The 27695-nt window shown below is 45.4% G+C and overlaps 1 protein-coding gene across 1 annotated transcript; it reads right to left on the reverse strand.

Annotated features, from left to right (window-relative positions):
- Positions 1-465: 465 nt before the first annotated feature.
- ranbp9 (RAN binding protein 9) lies at positions 466-26345 on the reverse strand. Its single transcript, XM_034702643.1, has 14 exons — positions 25755-26345; positions 19894-20005; positions 17704-17756; positions 14104-14271; positions 11646-11668; positions 9951-10135; positions 8248-8360; positions 7851-7959; positions 7424-7578; positions 6458-6611; positions 6122-6243; positions 5800-5951; positions 4564-4675; positions 466-4444 (listed from the first exon to the last, which is right to left on the reverse strand). The coding sequence occupies exons 1-14, from the start codon at positions 25969-25971 to the stop codon at positions 4314-4316; spliced, it is 1806 nt and encodes a 601-aa protein (XP_034558534.1). The 5' UTR covers positions 25972-26345; the 3' UTR covers positions 466-4313.
- Positions 26346-27695: the final 1350 nt, after the last annotated feature.

Here is a 27695-nt window from a genome sequence, read left to right on the forward strand (position 1 = left end):
TTAGCAGAAGCCACCAACAGAACTGTACATGTAAACAAATACGATCCCCTGACCACTTTAATCTTACATGACTGTCTTTAAGCCAATCATTTACAGCAGAATCACTATCATGACGTCACACTAATTCACACTTTTTCCAAAATGAAGAGATCAAAGTCAATGCTTTGTTCTTTTTCCAAGAGTTTTGATTTTGATCGCAGAATTCTGAGTCGAGATGAAAAAGGCCTGAATGTAGATAAAAACATTCTGATGGATTTGATTTGATAAAACATGATTGATATAAAGTTTGATTGAAATAATCACAGTAACGTGTGTTTGATGTGTTTCTTTAAAAGGGACTCATTGGACTTGTATTGTTGGACTCTTCCTTCTGGTCTTACTTCCTTCATTTAACATTAAGGAGACCTCGTTTCAGCCTCACCCTCAGACTCCAGCTCCACGTCACTCAGCATCCAGACACGCACCTTCATCATTTATCATTTTTAATATAAATCTTTTCACCCTCACACAAATTGCACTTTTTTTTTTCTCCAAATGGACACACAGTCAGCAGTGGACAACTTACTGGTTGACATCTTCCTTATACACCGTGAACTGGCTATAAAAGAAGGAGAAACAAAAAGATTCAAATAAGAGACATCTAACTTGATCTTACCACCACTTTACTATGGCATGCATAGGTTTCAGACCTTACTCAGAAAGAGACAACAGACACTTTGTCTAAGAAGTTTTCTAAACGATGCCGTGACTGCTTGCGATCCAAATTAAGAAAAAAAAAACAAAAAACGAAAAAACAAACCAAAAGGTACAGAAAAGCTCGGTTCCACCGTGAGGAGAAGAGTCGCCTCCGGACCCCTGGGAGAAACTTCGGGAGAAGGTGGATGTCGTGTCTAACGCACAGCTGCGACGCCCTCTAAGAGGATTTGGTTCTTTTTCTTATCAGCGCTGTTTTTTTTTTCTTGATGTTTTTAAAGTTTGAGCACTAAAAAAAAAACAAAAACACGAGGTCAGACGAGGGTCTTGTAACAAAACAGTAACGTGACGGGCAGAGGGGCGCTCGCCTCTGAGGGATGATGGGTAGTTTGAAACAGGTGGAGCTTAAGGGCTTTTAATACCTGAATGCTATTTAATAGCAGCTTTGAGAGGAATAACCAGACAGCGATATGCTACCAGGGAGCAGCACGCATTCAGGGGTGGACTGAAGGTAAATCAACGCTAACGATCAGGCTCACTCAAAAACAAAACAAGCAACAGGTTCCCTCCAGCTGCCCACAATCAAACTGAAACTAAAATCAGTCAGGGACCAAGTTTGGTGATACTTTTGGATCTTTAACAGCCGATAAGGAGACCAAAAGTCTAGTTTTTTTAACTAGACACTGGTTTAGGCGCCCCATGTACAGAGGAAACGGTCCTCATCGAGCCACGCCCCTTTGCTGCACGTCTACCCCCCCATCTCTGGAGGCGGGGTTTTGCAGCCTCTTAGTTCCCACACTGGCACTGTTCATGAAGTGTCTTTAAATGGCCAGCAGGGGGCGACACCACTGATTGTGGAAACAGTATGTTTTTGTATGTCTATGAGAAAATGAGACACTTTCCCACTCGATGTATTGTCTCAGTAAAAATACTGTGAATGATTTATGGCTAACAGCGCCCTCTGGTGTTCAGAATGAAGCTAACGAACAAGAACTGCAGTTCCTCGAGTGGCCACTTGAGGCTCATGTTGAAACGGCTAACTTGGCTTACAAACTGTACGGGGACATTTGGCTTCAACTCCACCTCTACTCCGCCTGTGTTTGGGTGAATCGGAAGCTAGCTGGAGTCGGCGTTTCCAATATGGCCGCTCCCACTGAAAGGACTCTTAATGCCTCTTCAGAAACTGAGACGGCCTTCATGTCGCGTACGATCTAGTTTTACTGCGGCACTACTTTTATTTTGTTGATTACAGTCCCATTAGTTGAGAAATAATGCTAATGATGATGTAGCACTAGGTTAAATCGCTTTTTACCAAATATGGTAACAGGAAGTTCCAAAAGAGAGACGATCTGAAAACTGTAAACCTGGTTTGAAATGAAAGCGCTAGCTTAGTATGCTAGCAAGCTTCCACTGTCCTTCTTGTTAATTGCTAGCCACATGATTACCCCATGCACTTTTTCAAAAGTTAAATGTTTTTTTAACAAAGTATTTTAAGTTCAGTTTGATTTTAAAAAGCAGGATTCAGGATGTTGCTTGTTTTTTCTGATCCGAGCTCAAGTCTGAAAACCCGTAGCTGTGCTGCGATCGAGGCCGCCTGCGATCGAGGCCCAGGCTGCCTGGCTGGACTTTGGCGTTCTAAACCGAGGAGGAGGGACAAAGGGACATTTTTGGCTCCTGAGTTCGTTGTGTGTTAAGGATTAGCATAGACATCGATAAGAAAATAAAAACCAACAACATTTGCATCAAACCTGTTGTGCAGCAGGGTTTCTTTTTTTTTTTTGGAAGGGGGGGGGGGGGGCAAGTAAAATGGGGTCAGAGGTCATTGTAGGGTTCCCACGCAGGATCCGGACTTTCTCCAGAAACGTTTAAAAGTCTTGAAGGAGACTGTTTGAGGAAACTCTCAAGGTTTAAATCCTCTGCTTATGAATCAAAATAAAATAATGATCAGCAGTGACACAGCTGACTGTCAAGAGGTGATCATTTTGTCCACAGGGGGGCGCCAGAAGCAACACAAACCCAAGAGTTCCTCACAGGAGCTTTAAGACCAGGTGTGACAAAGTGGATTTGACAGACCTGGAACCAGGTCCGATGACTGACTGAGAGGTGGATCTGCGCAGGAACCCTGAAGTCAATGAGACGGGGAACATAAAAACTTGTACAGACTGGAAACGACCAGCACGCTTCAGGAGTCACTGGAGTCGGTACAAAGCATTAAAGGATTGGGTTTTTTTTTTTTCAATGATTTCTTTTCATTTGATAACTAAATATCTCACTCTATTGATATAATTCCATTTTGTTAAATTCATATATAAACGTTAACATGTACACACGCTCGTCACTGGGAATCGGTGGAATCGGGACCTTTATTATAATAAGTTGGTGGAACTCTCTCTCGCTGGCGCTCAACAAATATACTGTGAATGCAAGTAACAATAATTAATATAATGATAATTAGAATAATAATAATAATAATAATAATCATCGTCCGCACCATGCCTTGTAAACCCGGAAAAACTAAAAACAAAACAAGAGCCAGGTAACCGCCCCCCCCCCGCCCTCCTCCCCCCCCCCCCCCCCCCTCTCTCTCTCTCTCCGCCCCGTGAAAACAAAAACAAACGAAAAAGATTAAAAACAGGGAACTTTGAGTCGAGACTCTGGATTCTCTCTGGCTTCTTCGAAGTCCCCGAGTCCACATGCGTCACACAAATCCTCGCCAAAGTCCTGAAGTGAGTGGAGGGCGGGGTCAGGGGGAGGAGGGGAGTTGGTGCAGGGGTGGGGGTCACAGGGGGGGGAGGGGGGTTTGCTGTTCGTAACGGAGCCTCTCGTTGGCTGAAGGAGGAGCACTCGGCAAGCCTTGGTGGACTTCCAATCCTGTTCCAATCCTGTGTTCAGCATCAGCCCGCCTCCATGTGTGTGTGTGTGTGTGTAACGTGTGTCCAGGTTTACAGGGACCACATATTAAAGGGCGGTCGGCCATGACGGTCCCTCTGTTGTCGTTTTTTTCTTGGTATGTTTCCAGTTACTTTTTAGACCAGGGTCCTTTTTTTATTTTTTTAATGACAGTCTGTAGACCCCGTTTTTTTGGGGGAGGCTGGGGTTTCTGGTCCACATGAGTTCGGCTCTCTCCGAGTGTTTCCGCGTCAGCTACTCTTGGCTGGCGTCCCCTGGCGCTCTCGGTCAGTCAGAATGATGCGGACACAGCCTCGGGACAGCTGGAGGCGGGGGGGTTCTGCGAGGCCAAACCAAGGTTGAGGCGTAGTTTTATACTAAAGACGGGGAGAGGTGGGGGGGCGGTGGTGGGCGAGTGTGTGTATGTGTGTGTGTGTGTGTGTGTGTGTATGTGTGTATGTCTAAAATGTGGTACCAATGTCCAGAAGCGGCTCCTGATCCTCGGTGGCGTTGGTGCCGATCGATAAAAGCAGAACAAGAAGCGAGTGAGGTGGTTAACTTCCTACTAGTCGTTATCGTGCAGAGGAGCGACTCCTCGGCTAATGCAGCTACACTGATGGAGGAGGTCTGGGGGGGGGGGGGGCGGTTCTGGACAAGTCCTCAGTGTGTGTGTGTGTGTGTGTGTGTGTTCCTGTGTGTGTGTGTTTCTGTGTTTGTGTGTTTGCACAGGGCTAGTGCAGGTAATCGTCCACAGAGGCGAAGGCGCAGGAGCCGGTGCCAGTTCGTGCCATGATGGCGAGGCACTGGGCGGCCTGGCCCACGGCCTGGGCCAGGGGGGGCTGCTTGGGCAGGTTGTGAGTCTCTGAAAGAGGACACAGGAGGAACAGTAACGTCAGGAGTGCACACAGAACATGATGCTGGTTCAGGATCCCCCGCCTTGAGACTCAGTGATGATGAAACATGCCCTCAGAGGTCACCTACCTAATATTGCACTGTTGAGAGTGGAGCAGACCGGCTCTCTCTGAATGGCGTCCAGCTGGTAGCCGACCGGGCTGTTCCAGGGGTCTGAGTAGGCCAGCAGGCTGAACGCGTCCTGCAGGAGAACACACACACAAACAAGACAACACACACTGATCACATCGTTTCATATATACTTCCACACATCAAATCAAGCCGCAGACACGGAACAATACATTTCACCCTTGCCTGTTGACACTGTGGCAAAAACGTTAGCATCTGTTAGCATAAATCGGTAAACGACATTTTTTCTGTCTGCCTTTTTCAATGCGTTCTTTCACGCAGAGAGAGCGCTCCACGAATAAAAGTCACGAGCGTAAACAAGAAGTGCGGTGAAGTCGGTGCTGCGGGATGAAACTACGAAGTTTGTAACGACATCTCTGCCTTTAAGATGTGTCGTGGACTGAACAAAGAAATGTTGGCGAGACTTCAGCAGCCCGGTGAGTCACTGCCGTTAGCATTTACGGGTGTTGAATAGCTCGGCCCCTCTCTTTCTTTCAGCGGCGTTAGGTGGGTCGTGATAATTGGTCTGGCACCACGACATGCGTCTACGTATTACGTGATTCATCCACAAGGGGGCGCAAAAAAACAAACAAGCTGAATATTTCTAATATCCGTTTCTAATTAGGACCTGAGCACCAGGGTCTCAGTGTGCGAGTCCGACTGAACTGCAGAGGATTATTCTTTATTTCTCAGAGCGCAAATACGACTAAAAACCAAAACTGCAGTTCATCGAGTGTCCACTAGAGGCTGGCGGCAGAAACACAGGAACCTGTTCCTGCTAAACGCCCGCCTCTTTACCTCACACTAACTCCAGAGATGTTCGGTTGAGTTCAGCATTTCCAATACGGCAACACAGACGATCGGCTTCAAAAAGGCGCAGGAAGACGGCACGGGTACTTTCCTAAATCAGGCACACGGAAAAATGTGATGATTTATCGGGTTCGAAAAAAGGGGAATGAGGGGCGCTGGTGGCCTAGCGCTCTAAGCGCCCCCCATACAGAGGCTACAGTCCTCGTCGCAGGGGTCGCCGATTTGATTCCCGGCTGGTTGACCATTTCCTGCATGTCTTCCCCCGCTCTCTACTCCCCACATTTCCTGTCTCTCTACAGCTGTCCTATAAAATAAAGGCGAAAAGCCCCAAAATATAACTTAAAAAAATATATAAAATCAATCAAAATGAACCAACGTCTGTTTTACCTTGAGCATCTTCTTGTTGGCCGAGTTCTTGCCACACTCGCGGCGGAGGTGTTCGCTCATGCTCTGGAGCTCCCTGCCGAAATGGATCATTCTCTCGATGGCCGCCTGGCTCCCGCCGCACAGCTGCCTCTTGGACTGAGCAGACTCCACCTCTGCAGAGACGGCGTGCAGAATGAGTGCAGAAATGTGAGGGAACGTTTACAGCTGAGGCTTAAACATGGGAGTAACAAGAGCTACAGGAAGGCTGGCATACGCCTCATATCGTGTGTTTACCAGCAAAGTGCTCAGAGTGGGATATTTCACACAGAGAGACTGTACCCACCCATGTCTGCGTCACAGTCTTCAGGCTCGGTGGTGTGTTTGGAGCTGCCGTTGAGGAAACCGTTGGAGGACGATTCTGTCACTCCGTTGGTGAAGTGGTCGACCTCCATGTCCACGTCGCTACTGAAACACGAGGAGAGGGACGGTGAAGCGGACACCGTCTACAATCACCGTAATCTCAAAAGAATTTGGATTCTTAAGACGGGGCAAAGTTATTGTTTTTATGTTTTCCCCAAATTTGCACCTCTGAATTATTATTTATTAATCTCCAAAAAACATAAACTGCTTCCCTTCACAGACGGTGCCGCTCAGTTCGGGTTGGTGTTCGTGTCTGTACCTGGTTACGGGTTGTTGGCTGCGGCTCCCGTTGAGGCTAATGTCAGACGCCGGGAGGGTGGAGCCAGAGCTGGGGGGGCAGGGCTTGTGACTGTGAGGGGAGGAGCTGTGGCTCTTATTAGACGTCACGCCGTTACAGCAGTTGCTATCGAACCCTTAAAGAGAAGAACAGGGGGGAAAGAGGAACATTAACGAATGACTCATCAAACACAGAAAAGGTTCTGAAATCACTGAGGTGTTCATTCACTCCTTTTTTTTTTTCTTACAACTGGAGGAACTACGTGCGTTTTGACCGGTGGACCCAGGGTCTAAATTTAGTTCAGGAGTAGATAATCTCCCTACTAAAAAGCCCCTGCTAGGGGGGGTAGTACTTCTCAAAGGTCCTGGGACTTTCGGGGGTCAGGGCCTGCAATGCTGTAAAATAACAACAGTGACACCTAGTGGTGAAATCTTGAACTACAACTTATGGTACAATAATATAACGGTACTCTAATAATGTGCCGCTTTTCCTCATCCATCAAATGATCCCATCTTTAGAAACCGAGTGCCATGATACCCGGTCTTTATGGAGGACTTTACTCAGAGCGAGGTGTACAATTTAAGACGTAACTTATGCTAACGTTGGAACTATCTCAGCTGGTGCAACGCCCAAACGCAAGCAGAGAGTAAACTCCATCCTGAATTAGAAGTTACGTTCAACCTAGGCTACGTTGGGCTGTCAGCGCTGGTATTTGTGAACTTCCTGTTTTTTTACTGGAGGCTCATTTGCATGTGTGTGAGCGCAAAAGCTGCAAAATCCTTTAATGACCCCAGAGTTGACTTTCTGACACAAGGTTTGAAGTCCAACTCAAGAAAAGAGGACAGATGAACAGATTACCTGAAGTGAAGATGTATCTAAGCTGTAAATGAGAGCAGTGTTTGTACTCAGGTTGGCGTTGAGGCCTGTTTTCGGATGTTCAGACCGTACCTGGGAGGTAGGGCTGGGAGCTGCTGGCTTTGTGGCTTGGGCTGCTGAAGGGCCTGGGGGAGCCGGGGTAACTGTCCTGAGACTTTGGGCTGCGACCACCGAGACACCTCACCTCGCTGTCTGTCCCGTTCACCATCTCGATGAACTGTCTCACCCTGGAGAACGCAGGGGAGGGAGAGAGAGAGAGAGAGAGAGAGAGAGAGGGATGAAAGCGTGAAATGAATGAGGTAGGGAGAATACTGAAAAGGCTGACTTTCCACTTTCAAATCAACATAAAATGAAGAGCAAATCAAAGTTTCTTTCAAACTAAAACAGGAAGTAGCTTTGACTGACTGATGTAGGTTTTACAAAACGTATGGTTTTCACAGAAGCACACACACACACACACACACACACACGTGATAACAAGACTCAAGCGTGGTCTTACTTGAGCATGAAGAGGAGGTCTGGGTTCCTCTCCAGGAGGTTGGGGTAGAGCTGCTGGGTGGTCTCGATGGCCTCGCCCATTCTACCTGACAACACCAGCTTCTGGATCTCTGCGAGCGACAGGCGAGATTGAACGACACAGTAAGCATACAGATTCATCCGAGATCCAGTTTAAAGGAACTAAGACTCATTTCTGTTTCTGTTGAAGGGATGGTTCAGTGTGTCGCAGGTGGAGCCAGTTTCTCCCAGGGATCCCCTATGGGTTACTATTGACCAGTACCTCATACAGCATTTGATCCACCTTTACTTTCTGTGACCACATCTTGTTTTTTCATCTGATCGTTTTCTCACTGTGTCAAGACTTTTTTAGAGAAACCCGCCAACACAGAAGGACTCACTCTGTCGGTTTTTGATGGAGGCCAGCTCCTCGTGCACGGCCTGGTCTGTGGATTTGGCAAAGGCCTCGGCCGTGGCACAATAGCTGTGATGCACCAGGTAGGAAGCCACCATCCTGGAGAGACAAGAGACACACGATGATTGATGATCTTCATACTCCTTTAATCGTCAAATATCTTCTCTATAAATATGTTCTGTATTTCATTCAACATCTCTAAAGATTAATAAGACAAAAGCGATGAAGCTAAGATGCAATAAGTGCACCAGAGTTCTCCTTTAAGTAGTGTTGAGATAACTTCCTGTTTGCAGTGTGAGCAGCTGTCCTGGAGAGGTATCCACCTAGACTACTTGCACTAGTTTGCACACTTCTTAAAAATGCACCATGGCCGTCAGGAGATTTGTGATCAGAGGCTTCCTCTCTTTCAGCCCGTCATGTCACTGCTGCCCTATAAAAAGGCAATAATTCGTCCCCTTCCATCAATCTGACGTGAGCTTAGAAACTTCCTGTTTACAATCCCAGGCAGCCAGGCTACGGCTCCCTCCACGCCACCCCACCCTCAAGCCCAATCCCCATCAAATGGAGATTAAATCCATTCAGGACAAGTAATCATAGCAACAGAGAGCTAATCCCATCAGGGCATGGCATGGAGAGAAACCGAGTCCCACGGCTTTTGCTCTCCGATGGGGGAGCGCTCAATCTGGGCTCTGAGCCTCGCCATGTCAGCAGTGATTTACTACAGTCACCTACAGTGTCCGATGCATCAGTCACTCTCCACACTCAACCTCTAAGGTAAGAAAACACAGACATGACTCTGTAGTGGAAGTCACTACATTAAAAACAGACATGACTCTGTAGTGGAAGTCACTGCATTAAAAACAGACATGACTCTGTAGTGGAAGTCACTGCATTAAAAACAGACATGACTCTGTAGTGGAAGTCACTGCATTAAAAACACTAACATGACTCTGTAGTGGAAGTCACTGCATTAAAAACAGACATGACTCTGTAGTGGAAGTCACTGCATTATAAACAGACATGACTCTGTAGTGGAAGTCACTGCATTATAAACAGACATGACTCTGTAGTGGAAGTCACTGCATTAAAAACAGACATGACTCTGTAGTGGAAGTCACTGCATTATAAACAGACATGACTCTGTAGTGGAAGTCACTGCATTAAAAACAGACATGACTCTGTAGTGGAAGTCACTGCATCCACAAATGCAGATTAAAACTGAACCACACAAAGAGGAAACCATATATAAACCTGATCCAGAACCACAGAGACTTCTCTGGACCTGAGCCCGTTTAAGATGGACTGAGGGGAAGTGGAAAACTGTCCTGTGGTCTGATGAAATCATGGACGCTGTGTCCTCTAAAGAGGAGAGGGACTACCCGGCTTGTTATCAGCTCACAGGTGAAAGCCAGCGTCCCTGATGGTATGGGGATCATAAGAGTCCATGGCATGGGTAGCTTCCACATCTGTGAAGGCTCCATTAATGCTGAACAGTATCTACAGGTTTAGGAGCAACACATGCTGCCATCCAGACGATGACGTCTTCAGGAAGACTTTACAGATTCCAGCAAAACCACATCCTGCACGTATTACAACAGCACAGCTCTGTAGTAGAAGAGTCCAGGACAAAAGTTCAAAACGGACAACAGGGGTCTGCAGTAAACAGAAACACCTGCAGTGTGAACTTACTTCTGGATCATGGACTGCCACTCGCCCTCGCGCTCTCCGATGGGGAAGCGGTCGATCTGTGCCTGGATCTTTGTCCTCCACTCACGCATGTAGTCCTCAATGTCAAACACAAAGGGGTGCTGGCCGAAGTTTGCATCCACCACCTCCCCTGGAGTCTGAAGGCCCACCGTCGGGTACAAGTTAGGCTGCAGCGGAGAGAGAGAGAGAGGAATTAGGATGACGGAGGGAAAAGAAAACCCTGAGGATGTAGGAAGACAGTAGGGATTTACTACAACTTCTTCTTGGTTGCTTTTCATTAAGTCCCTGATGACATCTGGATGAGCACATAAACAGAGATATGAGGATGAGCATCGTCCGGACAATCAGATCAGTGGTGTGATTCGATCAGACGGGGCGGTGACTGACGAGAGGCGTCACCACCGTGTGGGAGAATAACTTTGATAGCAGGGTTACATCTTCAAAAACACAGGACTTTGGTGTCGTCTTGCAGTTAAGGTTAATAATAAATCTCAAACCGTGCTAAATAAAGTAAGTCGGTTTAAGCTCCCTCGAGCACGGTGGCACAAAAGGTTTGTGTGTCTCTCCTTTTAGAGTTGCCTTGTTTGTTATGGTCCAATAACCACAAAGGTCAGCTGTGCCGAGGTGACGCACTTCGCTGCACAACTCTGGAGGAACATGAATGTCTGGCTGGGAGCCAAGCCTGGTTTTCTGCTCAATGGATTATTGTTGTGGCTAAGACTCTTATTTTCTTCTCCCTGAAAAAAACAAAACAGCCGGCCCACTTTTTCAAGAGTCTCCCTCACATCTTGCTGCGCTTAATGGATGCATGAATCTCATTTGAATTAATGATCCTCTGGTGTGGGAGGCTTTCTCACACACACACACACACACACACAATGAAGCATGGGAGCAGAGAGGAGTTAGACCCTCCTGATGGTAAAAAGCACCATCCTGTTCAGACCTCTAATACCATTTCACCACCAGAGGGTGCTGTAAACAGGACCCTGATGTAGAGGCAGTCGCCATATTGAAAATCCTGACTCAATCTGACCCATAGACTGTATCCGTGACGGCACCCTGCCCTGTTTTGAAGCCGGTCGTTAGTAGGTGCCACATTGGAAATGCTGAACCTAACTTCGTCCGAGCTAGAGTGAGGTAAAAAGGCGGGCCTTTAGCCTTTTCGCTAACAGCTGCAGCCACGCCCTTATTTGGGCAAAACTGCCGATAGAGAAATGAGCTCTTCAGACTTAAACAGTTTTTTGAACCAGGCTGTAAACATGTTTATTTCTGCTGTAAAGATCGTCTTCTTTGAATGGGTGTGTATGTGGTTTCCAGTGCTTCTGCAGCCAGCCTCTAGTGGACGCATGAGGAACTGCAGTTTCTGCATCAGCTTCCTATTTCAAGACTGGAGGTTGCCGCTTGGTCTTAATGTCCTCCAGCAGTAACCAGACTTTGACAAGAGGTTTTTTTTTTAACCATACGACAGTCAAAGGTGATGCATTCTCTCAATATGAGTTTGGAAGAGAAAGAATAAGAGCTTAAAGACGTCCTTTGAGTCAAGCTATTTGAGAACAGGATTTAACGCCTCAATCCGTTTCTTAAAGTAAACGTTTGAACTACAATGAACACAAAATTAAAACACAGAAATAGTCTACCACAACACGGGACAGGAGCAGATAAAACGTGGGTACTTACGGGAAGGTCTGTGAAGGCAATACCTGCAGAGGAAGAGAGACAGTGTCAGTGTGAGGAGACAAGTTTCACATCACTGAGTACAGAGATGATCCGGTTTCTATCATCCTTTCTGCAGGAAGTGGGATTTTAAATGTCAATGACAGTTTCCTTTATAAGAGACGGATTCACCCGAGCTAACGAGGCTTTGGACAAACTGAAGACCAGGCTGAGGTTATTTCCTGCCCTAAACATAGCTGCGTAGCCTCGGGTCTTTGCATAGACTGAAGGAAACATTGATGTGGTCTCAGAGGCGTCACCTGCAGGTTTTTTTTTTTTGAGGAGTTATGGAGCTCAAAGATGGCCGAACTAACTTTCATTGGATCTAAAAACACGTAGGGCTGGGCGATATTACCATAAAGATATTTACTGTGTGGATTTGCATAGTTTGGTAATAAAACAAATGTGAGATAAAGGTTTGATATACTTAAACATATAGGAAAAGAGGAGCGCCTTAAAGGTGACATTATGCAAGATCGACTTTTTAATGGTCCACTACCTGAAATATGAAATATTCCGGTCTGGAGCTTGTTCAGCCCATAGACTGTATAAAATACAACTCAACCCCTCCTCCGTTTTTCATTCCCTGCACACGTGTGCTAACAAGGAGCTTAGGAGGGAGGCATGCTAGTTGTAGGCTGTCTTAATAAACACAGAGGTCGCTTTGACTCCCCACGTCTGCAGATTTGAAGATCTAGGTTCAAGGTTTCTTTAAGGTTCAAGGTTTCTTTATTATCCCCGGGGGACAATTTGTCTTTCAGTCAGCGGTGACACAAACAAAACAGTACAACACCAACATCAAAACATTCAAAACGGTAACAACAACAACAGTAACAACTGGAAACAACAGTTATGCGGCATTGTTAAGCAGACACTAGCTGCTGTCGGTACAAAAGAGTTCCTCTTCCTATTCGTCCTGCTATTCGGCATCGCGAATCTTCGGCCTGAGGGAAGCCGGCAAAATTCAAGAAAAAGGGGATGGTATGGGTCAGCCACGATGGACCAGGCCTTGCTGAGGGTCCTGGCTCGGTGGAGGCTTGACATGTCAGGCAGGGGTGTGCCCGCAACCCTGCTGCATATCTTGACTATGGCCTGCAGTCTGTTTTTGTTTTTTAGACTCGTTGACCCATACCAAGACACCATCTAGTGGATGATTTTTATTTTTCATGGAAAAGTGCTAGCGCTAGTTAGCATAGCCACATAGCTACATGTTCGTAGCTGTGTACCAAGAAGACACACGTCGACATGCTGACAAATAAAACAACAAGAAACACTAAATCTGTGACCAATGGTTCAGAAAGGTCCTGCTGCATCAGGATCAGATTCAGAGGGTTGAAGTAACGCGGGTCTGTGAGCAGCCGTGTATATTCAGCCAACATGTAAACATTAGATCAACGTGCTGGACAGCCGAGGCCACACCCACTTCCTGAGGGGGCGTGGTCAGAGAGCTCATTCTCATTTAAAGGCACAGACACAGAAAACAGCCTGTTCTGAGCAGGGCTGAAAAAGAGGGGTTTACAGGCAGACCAGAATCTGATTTCAAAGTGTTTTTATGAGCAATAAACTTTAAAGACATGTTTTGGGGACCTCTTAGACCAATATATGTTGATGAAAAGAGCATAACATGTCAACTTTAAACACTATTTAGAGCTGACAGCCAATTATGTCACAGGGATAGAGGTAGGAGGATTTACAGACGTGTGGAGTTTAATGGAAACACAGTGAAACACTCAACAACTTCAACCGTTTGGAATTATTTGGGTTGTTTACAGTCAGAGAAAAATAGAGCTGCGTGGACGGCGAACTTTGCTGAGTCGGCTAAGGCAGGCGACACCACAAAACTTTCCCATTATTTGAAACCAGTTAAGAATTCTTAAGCCCAGATACGAGCATATTAATCGCCTGGTTTCTTTAGGAGCAAAAATCAGCCTTTGAACTTTAAAGAAACAATGATTCAACATTCATCTTATGGAACATTATCGCCCAGCCCTAACCACAGGTAGATGCTTTAAATGCTAGTTTATTAAATCGTCCCCAAACCTAGGAGTGACGCAACAAAGGCAACAGCCACCTCTCATGTAGCGTCCATAGTCCCATCTTTGGATCGCGTGCTTTGTTTCCATAAGTGGAGCACCTCCGAGGCCCCCTTAAAGGCGGCACACACTTCATCTGAGAGCACAGTTTTAGTTTCTTTATTTGCACACAAAAATACTGCGAGTGTGGAAAGAAGGAATGTTTGTTTTCGCCTGCAGGGGAGTGAAGGGTCTGTGTTTTACTGACAGCAGCCAGCAGGCCGAGTGTAGGAGGGAACAACAACAACACACGTAAACAAAGTAGTAACTGGGTCTGAATGGAGAGACTGCTTAAAGTGAAACCAGGAAATTAGAAGAGCACAAGCATCCAAACAGACCGAAATACCAACCTAAGCTGTGGCCGTTCTTTGTGTAGAAGCAGGTGTTGTTGATGAGGTTAACGCAGCAGCCGATCACGTCGCCCGTTGTAAACGTGGGTCCGTAGGGTTGCCCGGTGCCGGATGAGCAGAAGGAGTGGCCGTCATCTCCGTGGTATCCGTATGAGTGCTTGTCCCAACCTGAGTAATGTAAAGAGACAAAACATGAGCAAACAAATGTGTCTTCTGTCTTTCTGTTAAAGAACAAGTAGAAAAGGATTCTTTTTCTTGCTTCGTCTGTAAATCCTGATGAAAGAGGTTTCAGAGTGAACACTTAAAGCTCCAGTGAGGAGTTTTTATCTGGTTATGAAACTGACTGAACAAACAGTGCGGTCTCTTTATGATCAATAAAAACAAACAACAACATGAGCAACAAGACTGACAGTCTGAGCAAATCAGAGTCTTTCTTTCTGGTCACGTCACCAGAGCTGAAAGGTTTCTATTGTAGTCAATGTGTTAACTTCCACTGGATCCGCTCAGTTCTGTTCCTGCTCCGTCTCAGCTCAGGCAATCCCAGCCCTCCACAGCAGATACGCAAGACTTAGCTTGTTTTCAGTCTGACCTCAATGTCGCTAAGGTTATCTAACGACTGAAAGTCTGAAGAACCACATCCCTCTTTCATAACCGAGCAACAGTAACAACCAGATTCCACCAGATCCGTGTCCGGTCCGTCTCAGCACCAGATCTGATAGGTTTCTGTTCTAGTCAATGTGTTAACTTCCACTGGATCCACTCCTTTGCATTCCGGCTGCGTCTCTGATCCGGCAGGTCGGAGTCCTCCGGATCAGAGATGCAAGACTTCTATTTTTGCTGGAGCACGACGCATCAATCTCAACAGAGCAGATGGAGCGGGACAGGAAGTCAGGTTTCACCAAAACAAAGTGAAAACATCCGGTTAATTTTCAGAATAAAACACTCTGTGTTATCACCAGATCGTATTTCACTTAACTACAACAACAAACCAAAGTCATGATGAGTGGAGCCAGGCCTGGAGTCAACAGGTCAGAGGTTTTCAGAGGACCAGAAAGACAACATGGATGAAGAGGAGGAGGAGGAGAATCCTTGATTCAGTGATTACCGTGGGAAATCCCTCTGAAAACGCAACCGGTTGGTGTTGACGAGAGACGGAAACGGACCGCAGCGGATCTGGTGGAAGTCGGATGCTAGTGTTTTCAGCTTTCGTCAACATGTTCCCTCTCTGTAATCTCAGACGGGTATCAAGTGTTTGAATCTATAAAGCAACATTTCACTCTGAACTGGTGTACTGCTGTAACATCTGGATTCCTCGTTTACAGCCGGCCCCAGACGACTTTTAGATCTGACTCTTAAGTCAAGAAAGAAAACACTGCAAATGTATTTTTCAGCTCGTCATCTTCTCTTCTTGGTGAAAAAAGCTTATTGAAGAACGCCTAGTGTCACGAAATGAATGCTGCTGAAAGGCTCAGTCTCTGCTCTTATACACTGAAACACGGCCTCTTGAGTCTGCAGATTGAAACAGTGTCAGCAGAGCTACAGAGCAGTGTTAAACAACAAAACTTCAAAGCGTACAGTTTGTATTAAGCGTTATTCCTCTTAGGACGCAGATCATCTTCATTTAATGGAAGAATTAAAAACCTGGAAGTTAATCTAGGAAGATGAAATGAAAATCTTCCTTCCTGTGAGTAGACACAGACGGTTCCTCCTCTTCTCGCTCATTACTCTGAGAAGATTTCTGCTGCTGCTGTGTGTTCCCCCCTGACATGATATGACTCCATCAACACGCTGCTGGTGGATGTTCACACGGGTGCTCTGAGGTTATCAGGTCCAACAGAAGCTCCTCCTCACTCTGAAACCTGGACCCACCCAGGATCTCCAGTCTCAGATAACAGGAGGGCCCCGAGCAGGCTGCAAGAGAGTGCCAGCTGACTGATGCACGCTGATGAAAAATGAACTAATTGTGAGGAACTGCTGCCAAACGGCCTCAGTGTGGAGTGCTGTCCTCTGGTGATGAATGTGGCAGCGGCAGGATTAAACTGTGCGGCTCAGCAGTAACTCTCAGGATCCTGCCGCTCGGTTTCTGATGTTAAAACGGCCCCGAGGCCGTCTGTGCTGCCGCAGAGCCTGCCCCCCCTCCTCCTCCTGCCCTCCCATACAAACACACCAAGCTGCTTGTGTTGAATTTGAATCCAACATACCAAGAATAATGCAGCTTTGAGTAACCTGAAGTCCAAGCATGATGAAAACATGAATCTGAGGATGTAGCTTTGTGAATCATGACCACGGAGACGCATTCACGAGCTGAAAATACGTCTCTGATGATAAAGACTCTGACCTGTTTTTGCTAACGAGACATGCAGCCTTAATTCTGCTACAAGGTACTGATTCTCACTGCCTCTGTGCATCTTTCTCTTTGAAGACTTCTTTCCCAAACTAGTCAAAGAAACTGGACCGGTATGGGTATCCTGGTGCGAGTCTTATTCAAAGTTAGAAAGCACCCTTCCTCTTCGCCTCATGCGCCTCCATCTTGGGCAATTTTCATTTCCACGAATCAAGGTGCACTAGCGCCGGACTTCCACCCGAACTGTGTCCGCTCCACTGGGGTTTGGCATCTTGCTCTCTCGTCTGCGTTTACAGAATGCCGGACAGCTGGAGTCATGTGACCGAGGTTTCCCCGTAGTAATCACTGAATCAAGGATTCTCCTCCTCCTCTCCTCATCCATGTTGTCTTTCTGGTCCTCTGCGTGCGTCTTCTCTGAACTCTGGAGCTGGTTAGGAGGACGGGGTGGACAATATCAGGATCTGGGATGAAATGGATCACAGGAGGACATGAGATGTAGAAAAAAAGGTTCATGAATGTGACCCAAATCTGCAGGATGGAGATGGTGGACGATGTACCAGTCGATCAACGTCCGACTCTAGGCGGTTTACAGAATGCCGGACAGCTGGAGTCATGTGACCGAGGTTTTCCTGCTGCAATCACTGAATCAAGGATTCTCCTCCTCCTCCTCTCCTCATCCATGTTGTCTCTCTGGTCCTCTGAAAACCTCTGACCTGTTGACTCCAGGCCTGGCTCCACTCATCATGACTTTGGTTTGTTGTTGTAGTTAAGTGAAATACGATCTGGTGATAACACAGTGTTTTATTCTGAAAATTAACCGGATGTTTTCATTTTGTTTTGGTGAAACCTGACTTCCTGTCCCGCTCCATCTGCTCTGTTGAGATTGATGCGTCATGCTCCGGCATCAGGCAACAAATAGAAGTCTTGTGTATCTGATCCGGGGGGATCCGACCTGCTGGATCAGAGACGCAGCCGGATCGCAACGGAGTGGATCCAGTGGAAGTTAACACATTGACTAGACTAAAAACGGATTGGATCAATCGTAGATCATCAGCTCCAGGAGGAGAAGGGTGTTTTTTACAGTTTCTCGTAAGCTTGTGATTTTGATTTACCTTCACACCTACACCTGTAGAGTTAAAGAGATCTATAACACACTCTCACTCACACTCACACACACACACACACACACACACACACACACACAGACAGACAAGCTCCTCACACCACACCCAAAGGCACACACAGTGTCAGCTTACCTGGGAGTCTGTTCATGTTCACACCCTGAGCTGAGAGGCCGATGCCCATGTACCTGTGGAGCAGACAGGTGAGAGTTTATTCAGACACACTTCTTTATAAAAACAACATCTCTGTGAAACTACTGCATGAAGAACAGGAAGCAACCCAGCCGGCAGGAATCCTGATCACGAGCCGTCACAACACCATGTGTTTTCTCTGCCGGGAACTCAAACACGCAGAGATCTCCTTCCGTCACAAAGAGGCACAACAGAGCTAGAAATAAGACCAGAGGAAAGATGGAGGACGCTCTCAAGGCTGCAGACAGTTTGACTAACCTGCGAAGGAGGACTTAACGTGACACAGAGTCCTCCAAGACCGTTACTGTTCTAAAGGAGCACGATGTACGAGACTTGGAGCAGATAATCTAAAGCTCTAAATTCAATTTAAAGACTAAAAACATGAACTTTGTTTCATCTAAGTGAATCCTGCCCTTCACCTTTGAATGAGCAGTTTTTATTCTTCAGTTAATTAGACCTGTTGGAGGGGGGGCGGGTCTTCTTCATGTTCATGTCTCGGGGCGTAACATGGAGCTCTATATTAATCCAGATTAAACCGGTCAACTGTTGGGCCTCCACTGTTACCAAACTAAGTTTGGAAAATGTTGATTAATCCTGACTGTAAGAAGCTTATTAGTTATGATAGTTGAGTTTGAGGATTAACTCAGTTCAGAGTCTGTCACCTCCACAGAGGCCTCATGAGGGTGACGATCATCACACAGGTCATTTAGGAACAAACGACTCAATCAAGGAGGGCTGGGCGATAATTCGATAACGATAATTATCGTGATATACTTTTTCACGCTATAAATAAAACAAACATGCAATAAAATTTGATATATATAAAACTGTAATTAGACCTCCCAACCACTGGAAATGGATTGGGTGCCACCCAACATTAGACTGAAGGAGAAGGCTGCATGGAACAGCCAATCAAATCAGAGGGTGAGAGGTGGGCGGGGCTTAAAGACGTTCGGAGCGGAGTGTAAACACAGCTGAAACAAGCGACAGCGGCACCGATGAGGCCTTAAAGCCCTGCTTCCACCAAGCAGTTCAGTTCGGTTCGTCTCGGTACGGCACGCATTTTGTGGCGTTTCCATCGACTAAAACCGGGACAGGTCCCCAAATTACTGAGCCGTACCGTCCCACTTTTTGGTGCCCTTTTGTTTAGGGTGCCAGACATACCGATCCGACCCCAGAAGGTGGAGCTAGAAAAACTGCAGTCCGTTGAACGGTCGAAGGAATCGTCACTTCCTGTGCAACAGCGGTAATAAAGAACAACACATAACCCCGCCATGTTTAAATCGGCGTTCCATGGCGGAGGTGCAGACTTTCCTCATGTTTTTCTTCTTCATTGCATTAATTAGCGCAGTACACTGTGTCGCGCTGCCATGACGTCATGCTATAACGTAGCTGACGCGGCTATCGGCATCCGGCTTACACGCCGCCCACCAAGTAGGGCACGGTTGGCTGTGGAAACGCAAACAGGATCAGGCTTTACCGAACGGACCGTACCAAACTGTGCTGATCCATAGCAGACCGCTTGGTGGAAACAAGCCCTTAACCTCCTCTGTAACAGCTACAGGGTGCCTGCCTGTCAATCAAGTCCGCCGTGCCCTTATTTGGGCAAAAACTAGCAAGTTAATATCTTAAAAATACAGAGTTATAATAAATTCACCCTGTACAGTGTGTGCCGATAGAGAAATGAGCTATCCAGACCTGAACTGTTTTTTGTACCAGGCTGTAAACATGTTTATTTCTGCTGTAAAGATCGTCTTCTTTGAATTGGTGTGTAAGTGGTTTCTGGGGTTTCTGCAGCCAGCCTCTAGTGGACGGTCAATGAACTGCAGTTTGCAGCACTTCTACATGAGCTTCATATTTTGAGGCCGGGGGTTGCTGCTTGACCACTACACACGTATTCCTGGCCACTGTCGCTGATGTTTTCTTCTTCTTCTGCTACTTTAAGTGATTAGCAAACAGCTCTAAGACGCTCTGTCGCCACCGTCTGGCAGGATTACGAATGACAACCAGGCATTGGTAAAAAAAATAAAATAAGAATAGTACTTTTAAAGCATCCCAAAAATCATGCCTTGTCCTTACTGGGTAGGGCACGGATCTGACGTAACACAATGCTGCACATCAGGCACTCCTTACCCATCTCGGCCTTTGCTGATGATCTTCACCTCGAAGTAGTAGACCCCGCAGGCTGCTGGGATCGGGTGGGTGGCCCGTACAGAGGCTGCATCTTTGGGGGTTTTTCCATGACCTACAGGGGAGGGTAAAAACGCAGACACGTGAGCAACAAGGGAACACAAATGGACACAGCGTCATCATAACACGGTGCAACACACACACCTCCAAAGTCTGACGAGCATCATCAGTGTGATTTCACATGTTGAAAGCACAGAGCAGGACTGTGTGTAGATGATTTGAGCTGCTGAGGGGATTGAATTAAAGGGATAGTCATTGTCTGCCTGATCAAACGGATCTCTCCAGCTGCTGGTGTCAAAGGTTTCTTTGTTTTCCACTCATCGTCTGTTTCTTTGAGTTTGAACCCAAAAGAGATCCAGCGACCCTCTGCACATCCTTCCTCTACGTTTCACAACGGTGCCGCGTGTTTTTATTTTCTATATAGCGCCAGATCACAGCAGGAGTAATTCAGTGTTACCTCTCTTATAGATCAGGTCTTAAACTTGTTCTTTTATTAAACAGACTAAATATCCTTATGTTATTGATCTTATTTACATGACGGGATGTCATGATGCTCATTTTTTCAAGACGAAAACGAGACTATGACGAGCTAAAGTGCATCACTGATAATATATACTCAGATGAAAACTTTAGTGGCGGAGCGTGGGACATTAAGAGTTCATATTTTCCTCGCTGTGTGTCTAATCTTTAGAATTAAAGCTATGACTTCCTGTGACAGGCTGAGTTCTTATCTGAGGGGCTCAGTGTTAGCTTGGTCTCTACCTGCAGCAGGTGTGCTGTGTGAACCAGTCTCCTTTTCATTGAGGATTTTTACCCCCCGGTGTGCGTTAGTGACAAAGACACAACCGGGGGACGTCTGTTTAATATTTGACGCTTGACATTTTTGCCGCTCTCACCGTAAAAAGCTCTGCGTCTACAGCTTGATTTAATCCAGTTTGGTGAAACATCAGACACATTCAGTAAGTTTGGATCAACTCCTTGTCATCAAAGAGTGCCGTGAACTGACTGTCTGTCCAGAGCGCCTGTCACTGCAGGTGCATTCAGGAACCGTCGTAAAAGTGCAATTCAGATCTGTACTTTGCGTTCAGGGCATTTTTATTTGAATCAAGAAAATCAGATATAGTGGTCACATGAAGAATGTTTTCTTTTGACTTTTCTGCAGGCGAGATAATTGACATATCACGCTTTTTTCATCAATATATATTGGTCTAAGAGGTCCCCAAAACATGTCTTTAAAGTTTATGCTCAAAAAAACACTTTGAAATCAGATTTTGGCATGCCTGAAAAGTCCTCTTCTTCATTCCTCATCAGAACACTCTGTTTTCTCTCTGACCACGCCCCCTCAGGAAGTGGATGTGCCTCGGCTCTCCAGCACGTTGATCTAATGTTTACATGTTGGCTGAATATACACGGCTGCTCAGAGATCGCGTTACTTCAACCCTCTGAATCTGATCCTGACGGAGAGGCGCCTGTAGCAGGACCTTTCTGAACGATTGGTCACAGATTTAGTGTTTCTTGTTGTTTTATTTATCAATATGTAGACATGTGTCTTGGTACACAGCTACGAACATGTAGCTATGTGGCTATGCTAACTAGCGCTAGCACTTATCCATGATAAATAAAAATCATCCACTAGATCTTCAAATCTGCAGACGTGGGGAGTAAAACCGACCTCTACCAGAAAGGGAGCAGGACCTTTTATGAAGGATTGGTCACAGATTCTGTGTTTCTTGTTGTTTTATTTGTCAGTATGTCGACGTGTGTCGTGGTACACAGCTACAGCTACAGCTACAGCTACAGCTATGAACATATAGCTATGTGGCTATGCTAATTAGCGCTAGCACTTATCCATGACATATAAAAATCATCCACTAGATCTTCAAATCTGCAGACGTGGGGAGTAAAACCGACCTTTGTGTTTATTAAGACAGCCTACAACTAGCATGCCTCCCTCCTAAGCTCCTTGTTAGCACACATTTGTGCAGGGAATGAAAAACGGAGGAGGGATTCAGTATTATTTTATACAGTCTATGGGCTGAACAAGCTCCGAGCTCTGACTCCGTGACAGATCGGATATTGTTGTGACGTAACAAAAACACGGAAGTCTGAAACGGCTCGTTTCACACACATTTACAGAAAGGTGGAGAAATCAGAACAGGGGCAGAATGGATTCTTTTCATTCTCGGGGGGTTTGTAGACAGGGACACATATTTCAGGTAGAGAACCATTAAAAAGTCAATTTTGCATGATATGTCACCTTTAAGATATTACAAAAGCAAAAGTGTTCCGGCGGATTTATACTTCTGCGTCTCGCCTACGCAGCAGGGGCTGACGCTGACATGAGCCCTGCGTACTTGTGCGTCGACGTGTCCGTGTCGCGCAGCAACAGTGCGGTCCCTCTGATAGCCGGTCGCCTCCTTCCGGCCCCGCTACGATCTCTGTTTCCTTTCCCACAGAGATTCAGAGCGTGTTCTGTTAATCTACAGCTGATACATGTTGCTGTTTATCATACAGACATGATTACATGAAGAAGAGAGAGGAGGAGATGAAATACGAGGCCAATGTCCGGGATCCGGTCCAAAATGTAGTTACATTTTGGAGGAGGTGCACGTCAGCTACGTGCGTAGGCCTCTGCGTAGGTACGGGAGCTACGCGGACCCACGGCGTAGGGTACGCCGTCGATTCGATGCAGAAGTATAAATCAGCCTTTAAAAGAGTGAAATGTTGACATTTTAATACCTGGTAAAACCCTGATACAGATATCTGATCAACTACAAAGTCTGTCTGCACCCCACCCCCACACACACACTCTACTACACGTTTTTCCAGAGACTCAGCATGGCTGTAAAATAATTAATTTATTTGATTTATTTGTAAAGGGACCATGTACAATATTTAACATAAATGTCACCATTTGATGCATTGTAGCAGAGTTAGCTTAAAGCTAATTTACATCTGCAGTCCCTTGGCAGGTCACAACCATAGACTGTATAAAATATGGTCGTAGTATCCGTGACGTCACCCATCCGTTCCTGAGCGCTGTTTTGAAGCCAATCGACGGCGGCAGCCATATTGAAAATGCGTAACTCAACTAGGCAGAGTGTGACGTAGTGTGAGCCTCCTAGCCAACAGCTATGTGTTCCCGACCGGGAGTCACGTCAGTCATGTCCTTATTTGGGCAAAAACTCGTAATCTTAATATCTTCTGAACCGTCACGTTAGAAAATAATTCCCCCCCGTACATTGTGTGCCGATAGAGAGATTAGCTTCTTAGGGCCAAGCTGTTTTTTGAACCAGGCTGTAAACATGTTTATTAATGCTACAAAGATCGTCTTTTTCCCCATTCATGCCTGTGTGGTTTACGGTGTTTCTGCAGCCAGCCTCAAGAGGATTCTCCATGTATTGCAGTTTATAACACTTCCTCATGGGCTTCATCGTTTGAGACCGGAGGTTGCCGCTTAGTCACAACTAAAACATCACATTGTTAAAACACTCGCTCGCACGCATACAATGTAAACACACACACACACCACGCCGCGTCACAGAAACACTGACGTAAAGATCGAGACAGACGCCGCCAGTGCATGCTACTTGCAGCAACTCGTCCTGCTGCTGGTTAACGCGACTGCCACACAAACAGGACAGGTGTGTGTGTGTGTGTGTGTGTGTGTGTGTGTGTGTGTGTGTGTGTGTGTGTGTGTGTGTGTGTGTGTGTGTGTGTGTGTGTGTGTGTGTGTGTGGGAAGGGGCTGTCCGCAGATTCAGAACTGAAACCACATCGAGTATTTGAATAATCGTCGAATAGATGCTAATTATCATCGAATAGTATTTTGGCTTGAAATGCCCATCCCTGGGGCGCTGGTGGCCTAGCGGTCTAAGCGCCCCGCATACAGAGGCTACAGTCCTCGTCGCAGGGGTCGCCGGCTCGATTCCCGGATGGCTGACCATTTCCTGCACGTCTTCCCCCGCTCTCTACTCCCCATATTTCCTGTCTCTCTTCAGCTGTCCTATCAAATAAAGGCAAAAAGGCCCCAAAAAATATAACTTTGAAATGCCCATCCCTAACACATAACACATATTTTAGTTATTCTTTTAATTACTTACTTTGTTAAAGGAATAAAAAGTGTGAAGCTCAACTCTCTCATCTCTTGTGCAACTATTATCAAGGCAAACACAAGTATCGGATCAGGGCTCTGTATCTCCCAATATTCAATAGTAAAAGAAATTGAATCAGGACATCCTTTAGTTCTGAAATCCATCATTTTAACTTCATCTTTACTTCCAAAATATGAAAAAGCATGACATCACTTCTTTAGGATGGAATAAACCCGACCAATCACAGATGACCTTATATTTCCACCTTTTTAAAAAAATGGGACTTTATGTGTTTTAAAGTGAAGTGAAAGTTTGTGGCCTCTGATGGATGATAAACACAGCATACACGACATCTGCGTACCTGCTGTAAGAGATTCAGGTGAGTCAGTGAAAAAGAGAGACAGAACATTCTAGCTGTAACAAGGAAGAGTGTGTAGAGGGCCCAGAATGGTAGAACACACCCAGGAAGCACAGTTACATCAGTATCACAATACATGCTTAGGAATACTCCTAGCATGAGTGTGTTTAATGTCCTGTTACCTCCTAATAATGCAGCATTTACACTGCTCAGAGGAGTCCTTGGGCTTTTCAGCTAGCATTCAGGGTTGGTTATGTGACTCACATTCGAGCCTTACATGCACTTTGTTCATGTCTGATCCTTCACCAACATGAAATCTGTGATATTTCAAACACCAGCAGGTCAGATCCAAGAGTATGAAGGACACGGTGTTGGTTAACAGAGCTGACAAACTGGTTCACTGCTTAGCATTGAAGCTAACGAGCTTCAATTCTGGCTGCGGATCCACCTCGCCAGCTGGTCGGGTTGCAAGATGTCCTCTGCCTTGTTGTTGATCAAGCTACTAGCCTAGCTTACTTTGTTTTTAGCCACAGGGGTGTTCTGTCGAGTTGTGCTACCCTTGAAAAACGCTTCCAATAACAGAATCAAGATTGCTTTATTGCCAAGTGAGCTTGCACTTAACAAACAAGACAATAAGAACACAACAAGGCAGTAAGGACAATTGATATGCATGTGATGAATTTAAGTGGTGTGTGATTAATGTATATATGGTGAGTGTAATGTGTAATGTATTGTATGAATGTATGTGCTTTGGCAATAACATCTCTTTGTTCATGCCAATAAAGCAAATTTGAATTGAAATTGAATTTGAATTGAATTGACAATAAATACATAAATGTAAAAATGTCTAAATAAAAATAAAACCTGTACAGTGAAAGGTGTAGAAGTACTTTTAAAGACATTAAATAAGTTAAATCTGTGTTCTTTATTTCAGTGGATTACAAACAGGGTTACATGAACTTAAAGAGATATCTGACCCTATTTTAAAGGCTTTTATTCCAGATTTCAAGAGAATTGTGTCTCTTTAATTCAATATATCTGATTGAATATTGATCAAATTTGAAATACAACACTTTGACATTGTCAGAGTGTGAGAAACATGTCACTAAACTATACCACATCACTCTTTGATTAGATATTTCAAGAGATATTAGTGGAAACTGACAATATCCTCAATTGCAAAATGATGCTAAAGGAGCCAAACACATTAAACGCATGCGCAGAACCGCTTCGTGCCACATTTGACAGGTCGCACTATTCGATGTAACACCAGCAGCTAGCTTTGATCCGCTAGGCTCCCCGTTAGCATTAGGTAATAAAGTGTTGAAGTGGACTGAGTCTGGGGTGTCATACCTTTGTAGTGGACTCGGAGGTTGTTCTGGGAGAGGCCGATGTAGCTAAACTTGTCCTTCGGGCTCCAGGAGCGGGGCAGCGGGGTCTCGGTCTCGTTAACGGCTGGGTAGAGCCGTCGAAGCCGCTGGTTGAGCTCCTTCTCCTGCTCGTTCAGAGCCGAGTCTCCGTGGACCACCACCGACATCAGAAACCCACAGCCTGACGACTGACCAGACATGGTCTTCAGTAGGAGGTTTTACTGGAGTCAGTAAGAATCCAGAGTGTCCGTTAGGGTCGAGTTTTTTTTAAAGGGAGGTGTAGCAAAGTATCTGGCTCCGCTGGCCGTAGAGACCCAGGTTAGCACGCAAGCTAACCTGGCTAACGCGTTTAGCTGAGGCGGTCTCAGAAACGGCTCAGGTTGACATTAGCTGACACAAATACCCAGATCCAGACAGGAGGAGAGGACTTTGTGCCGAGCAGGTCCAAGAGGAGGTCTTTAAAGGGCTCCTCTAACGGTAGGCTGCACGGATCCACAGAGTCTAATGAGCTCAGCTAGCCTCGGTCTTTTGTTTGTTGTCGGAGTCTGATCCGCGATTCTGATTGGCTGAGAGCAGCTCCACTCACTTCCTATGGGAGCGTGAAATACATACACAGAGTGGACACAGAGTGGAAAACAGACTCACTGTGGATCCACATTAAACATGTTTGATTATATTCAAGGTGCCTGAATCAATTTTTAAATGTCTTTTTTAATTAGGCATCCAACAACATAACTTCTCCATCTTCAGGAAAAAGCTAAAACAGTAACTTCTGGCAATGTATGATTAATTTACTGATCATATCAATGCACCCACTAATAACCACAATATTGGGATTGTCTGTTGTGTGTATCTTGTCTGTTGCTACTTTATTTGCAGAATAAAAATTACATGTGCAATCCTTGATTTCCAGTGCAATATCTCAACAACCGTGTGCAATGTTGTAATTTATTCTATAACATATTTTATTATTATATTCATCCACTAAAATTTGCACTCTGGCTTAGGTTAATTCATTTATTTATGTCTTAAAAGTACTTCTACACCTTTCTTTGTACAGATCGTATTTTTATTTTTATTTTTATTTAGAATTCTTAAGGTTCGTTTTTAGGTTGACATATTTCTTCTTATTATATATTATTTATTATTATCAGTCCTGGACTCTGTGAAGGTGGTGGCTGACAGGAAAATTATTATCTGTCAACTTTGATGGACATGTCTTTTCTATATATATTATTGTTGAAATTCTTGTACTGTACACCTTCTTGTTTGCTGCTGAAACTCCATGAATTTCCCCGTTGTGGGACGAATAAAGGAGTATCTTATCTTATTGTCCTTACTGTCTTGTTGTGTCCTTACTGTCTTATTGTTCCCTTACTGTCTTGTTGTGTCCTTACTGTCTTGTTGTGTCCTTACTGTCTTATTGTTCCCTTACTGTCTTGTTGTGTCCTTACTGTCTTATTGTTCCCTTACTGTCTTGTTGTGTCCTTACCGTCTTGTTGTGTCCTTATTGTCTTGTTGTGTCCTTACTGTCTTTTTGTGTCCTTACTGTCTTGTTGTGTCCTTACTGTCTTGTTGTTCCCTTACTGTCTTGTTGTGTCCTTACTGTCTTGTTGTGTCCTTACTGTCTTGTTGTGTCCTTACTGTCTTGTTGTGTCCTTACTGTCTTGTTGTTCCCTTACTGTCTTGTTGTGTCCTTACTGTCTTGTTGTGTCCTTACTGTCTTGTTGTGTCCTTACCGTCTTGTTGTGTCCTTACTGTCTTGTTGTGTCTTTACCGTCTTGTTGTGTCCTTACCGTCTTGTTGTGTCCTTCACTTGGCAATAAAGATTTCTTGATTTCTTGATTCTTGATTCTTGATTCTTGAAATTGGTCCCCCTATTACAAGCTTTAAATAGCTTCCTTGGGGTCACCCCTTTCCACAC

This window comes from Notolabrus celidotus, chromosome 15 (assembly GCF_009762535.1).
Source record: "Notolabrus celidotus isolate fNotCel1 chromosome 15, fNotCel1.pri, whole genome shotgun sequence".
Classification (NCBI taxonomy): domain Eukaryota; kingdom Metazoa; phylum Chordata; class Actinopteri; order Labriformes; family Labridae; genus Notolabrus; species Notolabrus celidotus.

What these genes read in the sequence shown, in the direction of transcription:
- ranbp9 (XM_034702643.1), bottom strand. Translation starts at nt 25,971, where the DNA reads ATGTCTGGTCAGTCGTCAGGCTGTGGGTTTCTGATGTCGGTGGTGGTC. An exon ending in GACCTCCTCTTCATGCTCAA is followed by an intron (nt 7,579 to 7,850) that starts GTAAGACCACGC and finishes TGCGTTCTCCAG; the next exon opens with GGTGAGACAGTTCATCGAGA. An exon ending in TCTCAACAGTGCAATATTAG is followed by an intron (nt 4,445 to 4,563) that starts GTAGGTGACCTC and finishes GTCCTCTTTCAG; the next exon opens with AGACTCACAACCTGCCCAAG.